Genomic DNA, 8,999 nt, shown 5'->3' with positions numbered 1-8,999 from the left:
TCCACCCCCTTTACTTCCCTGCAACAAGAGGAGGAGGAATCCCTCACCACAAATCTTCCCCATTCAAGATGACACACGCAAAATCTATATAAACAGCTGATGTAGTAAACCAATCAGCGCAGCACGACTAGAACAGCAAAACCCTAGGCAAGGGCCAAAAAAGGGGAGCAGCAGCAGAGAGCATTAGGCGCCTCCTCCTCGTATTTCCTCTCACGCCCACTTCCAGCAGAGGAGGTTTTTTGCGTTCAGCTTTTGTCGCTTTATTTTAAAAGTTAACTGCGAAAGAAAGTGCAAAGAGTTTGAGCATTGGGTGAGTTTCTTCTTTTAATCTCGTTGGGGAAAATTGTACGGGGAGGGTTGGATGGCCGGCTGTCCTCAGCAGGGGGAGGTTTTATTGGTATGTTGCAATGGGAAGGAGGAGGGGATTAAGCGTAGCTGCTAGCGAACGGGAAAACCCAGAGAGCAGAGGAAGGAGGACACAGCATGTGTGACCTGCCAGTGGCAGCAAGGAGGAACCTCCGGGATCTCCGCGTCAGCAGCAGCAGCCCCAGTTATGCGCGTACATGGGAGTGTGTGCGTGTTTGTGTGTCTTCTCTGTCTGTGCTGGAGGGATGGGCCGCTGTAGGGGGGAGTGCGACACACACCTGCGTGCCCACTGCATTGCATTGTGACAGCGGCCCCTCATGTTGGGGTGTGAGAATGCAAATAGCTTTGTAATAAGTTTTCTTTAGGTTCTTAATCAAGTCCTGACTTTCTGGTCATGTCTCCTAGGAAAAACAGAATTCTCTTTAATAAGACTTTAACAGCTGCTTGCTGCTGCTGCTGCTGTTTGGGATTAATTGCTTCATGGTTGAAAATGTCTCCAGTAATACCAGTTGACCAAATAAGATGTCATGATACAACTTAACATGGTGCTGCACCATCTGACACGTTCTAACATGTTGCATGGGCTGGTACGGTGCTACATCATCTAACGCTGTCCCGAAAGCCTGACACACTTTTGTGAAGTCTGGCGCAGTGACGCTGTGTTTGGCACAATGCTGCATGGCTCCATTGTAGTGCTGGGCAGCCTGTTTGTTATGTTAACACGACTTTATCTGACATGGCACTGCCAAGCCCAGTGTGGCCCTGGGCACTTTGGCACGATGTCACTTTTGCAGGGTAGGGATGGTGGGGGCAGTGTGGCTGGGCTGGGGGAGAGGGAATCCTTGCTGGCTGTTTTTTTTTTTTTTTTTTTTTAAATCTTAGCCTGGGTGCGTATCTAGTTTCACTTCTGTCCCTTCCCACCAGCCTGCGAGGAAACCCCCTCAGTGACCCCTCCCCCTCCCTTGCAGACAGGGAAGAGGGCGGGACCGGGAGACCCGATGACGTCACTGGACCGGGCCGCTTCCTGCAATAGAAAGTGAGAGACGGTAACCCCCCCCCCCCGCTCCCCTCCCCCCGGACTCGGAGCCGCCGCCGCCGCGCGCCTCCCCTCGCGCTGCCCAGCTGCTGCCCCCAGCCAGCCCCGTGAGTGATCGGCCGGGGAGCCCCCAATGGCTGCGCCGCCAGCGGCCCGCCCGGCCCCGCTGGCCTGAGCTTCCCGCTCCCCAGGGGGACCCGCCTACCCGCTGCCCCCTCCGCACAGCCCGGCCCCAGGGACGCCTCCCCCTGCAGCCCAGCCCGCTGGCCCCTGCCCGGGACATGAGCGGCTCTGCCCAGCCCGCCCCGTGCAGGGAGCATCCCCCGCTGCTGCCTGCGCGCCGGGGCGGGACTAGTGTCAGACAGACAGACAGACATCGCCCAGCGGGGGCTCCCTGCTGGGGCCTGGGTGGGTGGGTGGGTGCGGGCGGCGTCAGCGCTGCTGGGGCGGTGGGTGTTTGGGCGGGCCGGCCGGGGCTGTTTCGGGGCGGCACGGTGGGGGCGGAGGCCGGGGCTGTTTTGGGGGGCTCGGGGCGGCACGGATACTGGAGCGGTGGGTGTTTGGGCGGGGGGCTCGGGGAGGGTGGGTGCGTGTGTGGGGAGGGTGTTGGGGGCTGTGCGGATGCTGGAGCGGTGGGGGCTTGGGGGGGGGTCTGGGGCTGTACAGATGCTGGAGCGGTGGGGGCTGGGGGGGCGGCACAGATGGGCGGGCTGGGGGCGTTTTGCACGGCTGCTCAGGCAGGGGAGGGAGCCAGCCCCGGGTTATGTTTGTCCGAGGTTGTCAAGTGAAGGAGGCTCCCAGGCGCCGTGTTTCCTAGCTGCTGCCTCCGCCGCTGGTGCCCCCTTACACCGGAGCCGCCGCCATCAGCCGCGGCAGCCAGCAGGGCCGGCTCCAGCCGCCCCCCGGAGGAGGCCGGCAGTCGGGGGCACAGTCCGGCGCCGCTGTGAAGCCCCAGAGCGGGTCCCATGCGCCCGGCGCGGCCTGGGGAGCCGCCCCCTCCGCCTGTCTGAGCCCCGTGCGAGCCGCGGCGGCGCCCAGACACGCCACGGTAGGGCGATCGGGGCGGGCGGGAGGCAGGGACCAGCAGGCCCGGCTGCAGCTGCCGTCTTCCCCCACCCTCATCTCCCTGCCGGGGGGCTGCGGTTTGTGCGAAACCCGCCTTTACTCCTCTTCCAGCCGCGTGTGTTTGTTTCCCAGCCGGGCTCTGTGAGTGTGTGTGTGTGTGTGTGAGAAGGAGAGGCGCCCGCAGGCAGGCTTTGCTGGGTTGTGGCAGGGAGTAGGCAGGCATCCCGGTGATTCCCCCCTCCCAGGCCTTCCCATCTATTCCCCACCCCCAAAGCCTCTTCCCCGGGTCGGTCCCGGTTTGCGGTGGCTCTCCCCCTTCCTGGCATGTGGATGGATGTGTGCAGCGCTTTGTTCGGTGCAGCGTTGCAGAGGGGTTTTCCCAGGCTCCTCCCTCTTTATTCATTCATGTTTTTCCCCTTTGCAACTTGTGTTTGCAGTTCTCATCATTTCGTGCTTCTCTCGCTCTCTGCATTTTTTTAATCTTTCTTTTATTATTATTATTTTTTAAATCCTTGCCTCTAACTTACTTTGCTGGTGATCATGGTATGGGCATGTTTTTAGGGCAGATAACTGAGGAGGAAAAAGAAGATTTCAGATTTCTTTAGTTTTTAAAAGATTTCTACCTGTACCCTTGCTATTTGCCTGATTTTCCCCTCTCTTCCCCCCCCCCCCCCCCGCAGCCAAAAAATCTTATTATTTTATTGCTGGTGGAAAACTAACCTATGGAGTTTTAAATATTATGTAACATGTCACTTGTGTTGCAACTAAACACTAGGAGATGTTCTAAGAAGCCCTGTTCAAATATATGTCAACATTTTGAAACTTACTTGGATTCTTAACTTTAAGCACTTAAGTGGTATACCTTTTACAAAGGTGCCAGGTGATTACCCATAGCTCTCACTGGAGTTTATTATTATCATCAGGATTCAGAGATGCTCAGCACCTTTTAAAATTTGGCTACTGATGTAGGTGCCTAACTTCAGTCACCAAAGCTTGAACATTTTGATGGTAAATGCTAAATTTCATTTATAATATATTCATAATTATACCAAACATATTTTAAAGGATGACCAACTTAAACATCACACTACTGCATGGGATTTTATTTACATAATAATTTATTATTACAACTAAAAGAAATTTGTGAAAAAAACCTATTTTCCAGTTTTCATTTGTGTAGTCAGTTCTCTTTTTTTGTTTGAGTCTTTCACACAACAACAGATAAGAGAAAAACGTTTAAAATTAATAGCAATGTGTCATTGTAAATACAAAACAATCTGTAAGCTTCAGGAGTAGGTGTAGTAACTGAAACATATACACTTTATTATTGACTTAAATTATTTCAGGTTTATGATGTCCTTTTATAAACAAAGAATTGGAAACAAAATACTATATCTTTGTTGCACCTTGAAGATAAGGTGTGTGAGGATGGTCTTTATCTCCCCTTTCCTTGTCAAGCAGTTTCACTTGCTACCTAGTCCAATTAAAGGCTCAATGTCAAGTAATTAAAAAATCCTTACCTGTGTTGTTGTTAGTACTGTAGACTTTATATTTTAAAATTAACTCTATAGTTATATGGATTACTTTTTCATTCTGTTTAGCTTGGATAGTGGAAATGTACAGGTCAATTTCAATAAGCAGTTCTCATACATGAGCAGGATGCTGCAGTTTTAGGGTTGTAAACACTGCAGAGAGATTTAAATCCAAGCAAAATACTGTTTAAATAGAAATAAAAAAATCATGAGAACATTTCTTTGTATTAAGCTTTGTAGAACTGGGGGGGTGGGTGGGAAATCTAGCTCTTGTGATTAAAATACTTATTTGTGTCCCTTTAAATATATGGAAAACCGAGTTGTGGAATATTAGAAGAGTGTCACTTCACCTTGGTCTATTTCAGATATTGGCCTTACACTTAGACCCTGATGTTGCAGTTTCTTTGGTGTGGGTGGACAGCTACACCTATCTAGAGCTCTATTGATTGGCTTCAGGGTGGTTCAGGAGTCTATCCGCATGCAAGATTGGGGCCTGATTTTGTTTTCAATGTTATAAAGAAATGTTGCAATGAAATCACCAGCAAAATTTCTCCTGACTTTGTCACAACTGCAGAGTCCTACAGATACCTAGCGTCATGGAGGGGAAGGAGTGGGAAGTATATATGAGAGGATCTCTAGTACAACATATTTCTGTTCACTTCCTTTCATCATGGGTCAAGATCTCAAAGCCTGAGGCTGAGTATTTTTGTGGGGAAAAGTGCATGTTTTTGGATGTTAGAGAAGAAACTGGTAAATGGTATGAGCAGTCTGTCAATGACATCCTTTTTTGTAACCCTGGAAATCTGTTTTTGCTAACAATAGCGATAAAAGAAAGTTTGAGTTTCTTGGAATGAAAGATGCTATACAGGTACAAAGGATTATTATCTGTGCTTTATTAATTTGTGTAGCAGCTTTAGGGTAAAAAGGGTAGAGAAAGATATGTTTTCATATTAACATTATATGTCTCTCTTAAAAAACAAACACCTTTTTTCTCCCTCTCTTTTTAGCACATGGATTAATTGACCCCTTTGGCAGATTTATGGAGCTGCCTTTCCTCTGCTTGCTCTACTTGCTATATTGGGGAGGAGAAAGTGGCCTCTGATTAAAGCAAAATGCCTCGGACAAAACAGATACATCCCAGAAATCTGAGAGGTAAGAAGCTCATACCTAAGAAAGCAAAATCTCCAGGAAACTTGGGAACAGTTTAAAATGGAAAATTAAAGGAACACACAACTTGAAAACCAAAGTTTCTGTCTGAAAAATATTTTACACACTAGTGTTAGATGTAATGTCTAAGATTACTGTAATAGAGACAATTTTGAGAGAGGTTGGGGGGCACTTTTTCCATTCTTGTAGTTTGTTTATTTTGTGCATGGACAGCACGTGGCTGTTCTACAGATTGCAGAAGTGCCCAACATAGACTAGGAACTTTGCAAACACAGAGGAAGACGTGGTTTCTTGCTGCAGAGAGTGTACAGTCAAAGGCCATGTCTACGCTTACAAGCTTATAGCTGTACTGATACAGCTGTGCTCGTGTAGCTGTGTTATGCTGACTGACATAATAAAACTAGCGGTGGTAGTTATGTCGGTGGGAGGGTGTCTCCCACTGATATAGTGCTGTGCATGCTAGCATTATCATCAGAGTTTCTAGTCTTCTACAATTAAGTGAGTCTTTCGTTAAAAAGCAAAGAACTCGTAGAAGGAAAATCTGGATATAGAGTAAGCCCAAATTGTGTAAAATGATTTTTTACAAGCGTTCCTTAGCACTTATCGTTATAGTTAAAATTGCTTAGAGAGGCTATAAACTATATATATATATACACACACATTTATTATCATCTTAGGTTATAGAAATGAAGGAATTTTAAAAATCAGTTTACTTTTCATTATTTATATTGTTTCCATTTCTCTCATCTTAAATAATGAAGCAAATTTAGTCAGTTTCACTTCTGTTTGGTCAGTTTCACTTTTCAGGTTTAGTGTTGCTTTATCACTGTTTGCAAGCACTGCAGGAAATCTCTGCTTAAAATAGTTGTTTTCGCTGGAATTTTGTAAAGTAGAAGAAATATTTACATATTTTAATTTTAGAGACTGTTTACAGTGTCTCTTTTAATAAATAGAACTTCTAAATGAATCAGACATATGTATGATGTAATCAGTTATGGCAGTTGGTTCAATTAATGATTAGATCTGCCAAAAGAAGAAATGTATGGATTCTAAGATGAAACTCAATGAATATTTTCAATTTCAATAAAAGCATAATTTATTAACAGTATAAGATTAGGAAATCTTTACTGTATTTTAGGGAGGGCATCATGTACTTTGTTCGGTAGGTAGATTGTCAGCATCTTAAAATCACTTGTAGCAATAGTTTTATCATCTCTCCCCACTCCTAATGAATGGACTTACCTGACTTCTCCCTTCCCTATTGCAAGTGTTATGTACTCAGCTTCTGAAGTTCAAGCAATCTGAACGTTTTCACTTCCATCAGAGCTCCTTACAGGAGTCACTATTAAACATCCTGTAACACGATCTGTTTCCAAATGTGCTATGTCTGTTGCACTTACATCCCGGGCCACTCTGGAGAGTGAGCAACCATGACCAAGAATTTAACATTTCTATTGCCTCTTAGAGACTTGAAAATAATCTCCTTTTTAGTTAATACTAGACTTTTCATAGCATGGGATAAAGTTTAAAATCGTTGTTTTAATATGTTCTTGTGTTTTAAAAGTTGGTTGATTATTGCATGGTTTGAGAGAATGAAATAGCATCTGTTGATATTAAATCCAGAGATAAGATATCCAGTGAAATATGGCTTTTTCTTCAGGTGAGGTGAATTTCATTTACTCAGGGTTTTAAGTAAAGACATTTGACTATCACTTGCAGACGAGATGTGTCCCTAAAGCATTCTTTAATTTTATGGGCGTTGAGGTGGTTGGTTTTTTTGTTGCCTTTTCACTGTATTTATATAGTGCTGTACTAATCTGACTTTTACAGAGGGAAGAAAATTTAGCAAGAAGACAGGACGTTGGAAACATTATTTCACAAATAATTATGTGAGAATAAGATCATCTAGTCACTTGCTTTCATGATTATACAATACTGACATAGGGGTTTTTATGTCAAACGGGTAAATGAGCATTAAATTGGAACAGTCTCAGTGGAACACATTGCATATACCTGCTTTGTATCATTTTGTTTCCCAGCATTAATCTTCTCATTTCTTTATGACTGTGTTGAATATATCCTAATGTGATGAAAATTTTTTAGTGACATATTGAGTGTTTTGGCCAAAGGTCTCAAAGATATTTTCAAACCTAGGCTCTTGATTGTTTAACCTGAAGATGTTAACTCCAGCATTGGCGATGATTGACAAAAGTCTGAGACAAGTTGTATGTTCTCAGGTCTCAGAGTAATAGGATAATTATACTACCAAAAATATTCAGTAGTTCCAAATGTAAAGTCCAAAGGCATGCCCAGGTTAAAGCAATGACGGTCTATGCTACCCATAGGTTAAACTAGAGTAACGGTTCATAAACAGAAGTTCTCTGCACTTTTCTAGTTAGTGCTTTGTTTTCAGGCATTTCTGTACTTTTCTAGCCTTATGAGTAATCTGATGGGATATCATGCTTCTAACTAAGAAACATCAGCACGTTTTAAAGAAACAAGAAGAAAACATAGTGTTTTCTCCAATAGCTAGGCACAAAGACTAAAATCATTAGGTGTTATAGTTCAGTTCCTAAACATCTTGGAGGTTACATTTTCTTACCTATTCCTTCCTTTTCATCTTTTGAATACTATTCATGTCTTATTTAATACAACAGAATTATAAAGGGAAGAATTGACCGGTGAAGAGAGCACTCTATGCAGCTAGTTTGTCTATTTTCATGGGACAGACCAGATTAGCCAGTTGTTCCACAAATATAACAAACATTTCTCACTAATCTATTCCCCGAAGTGTAATTACATTAGAGACTCACTTTTAGCAGTGTTGATTACATTTGGTATTTGTTGTCAAATGGCTGTGCGGATATAGAGCAAAACATTCACTCTCATGCTTTTGCTTTCTTGAATATTTATTGAAGGTCACAGTAGTGAGGTATTTGTAATTAAAGCTGGTTGTTTATTATTTGTATTCTGGTAGTGCCTAAGAGTGCCGTCATGGACTAGGGCCCCATTGCACTAGAAGCTGTATAAACACGGAACAAAAAGATGGTAGCGCACAATTTGGTTCCAAAACTATGGGCCAGCTTCTTTATAATTATATTTTAAGAGTATGAATTTTAGTTATTGCTTGTATTTTCCCTTTACCATCAAATATTTTCTACTTGAAGCAGATGATTGTTCTGTCTCTAAAGCTTAACAGCCCTGTTAGGCTTTTAACATTTTGTGTCTGCTAAAGAAATCTGAGCATAATGTCAAACTAAGTTATGTTCTACTGTAATCTAAACAGTGAACAGAAGTTGATTGGAAAGCTGGATATGTTCTTCCACTGACTTCAATGGAGTTGAACAAGTGTTCTGTTAAGTAATGAAAGTAGAGGGTTCTTTCAGTATGGTTAAAATTAGAAACTATTTTTCAGTAATGAAAGGTGCCAGTGTAGATTGAAGATTAACAGGTTGATCTTTCTTACCAGTATTTTGGCGCACATTTCGATATAGCTTGTAAATCAGCTGCTGTGCCAGGCTTACAAAGCATGACTAAGAGTAGATTTGAATCAAGTGCCTAACACTTTAAAAAAAATAAAAATCGGATTCTGTATTTTAGTTTTTCAGTTTAAAAAACTAAGAATAATGTTGACATGCTTTTTACTTCTGTTACTACTGCACAAATAGTGCTTTGTTTACAGGCATTTCTGAGGTGTCATTACTGTGGTGCTGGTACGTCTCAAAAATTAATGATTTAAGCCTGTACAGTGTACCTGTGAATATCAGAGATAGGGGAACATTAACTTGTCTGTCAAGTCAAAGAAAGCTGAGGCACGGAGAGGATAAATGACT

General features: G+C 43.6%; 1 protein-coding gene across 4 annotated transcripts in view; it reads left to right on the top strand.

Annotated features, from left to right (window-relative positions):
• Positions 1–209: 209 nt before the first annotated feature.
• HIVEP1 (HIVEP zinc finger 1) overlaps positions 210–8,999 on the top strand; it is a 181,496-nt gene continuing 172,706 nt past the window's right edge. Inside the window, exons 1-2 of one of the 4 annotated variants that reach the window (XM_074944877.1) lie at positions 210–310; positions 5,007–5,151. In XM_074944877.1, coding sequence (XP_074800978.1) covers positions 5,112–5,151 — 40 coding nt within the window. In that variant the 5' untranslated portion in view covers positions 210–310; positions 5,007–5,111. The other 3 variants (XM_074944876.1, XM_074944879.1, XM_074944878.1) reach the window with 3 other exon arrangements.

Source organism: Natator depressus, chromosome 2 (genome assembly GCF_965152275.1).
Source record: "Natator depressus isolate rNatDep1 chromosome 2, rNatDep2.hap1, whole genome shotgun sequence".
Classification (NCBI taxonomy): domain Eukaryota; kingdom Metazoa; phylum Chordata; order Testudines; family Cheloniidae; genus Natator; species Natator depressus.
This window is presented reverse-complemented; position numbering and strand designations above follow the sequence as displayed.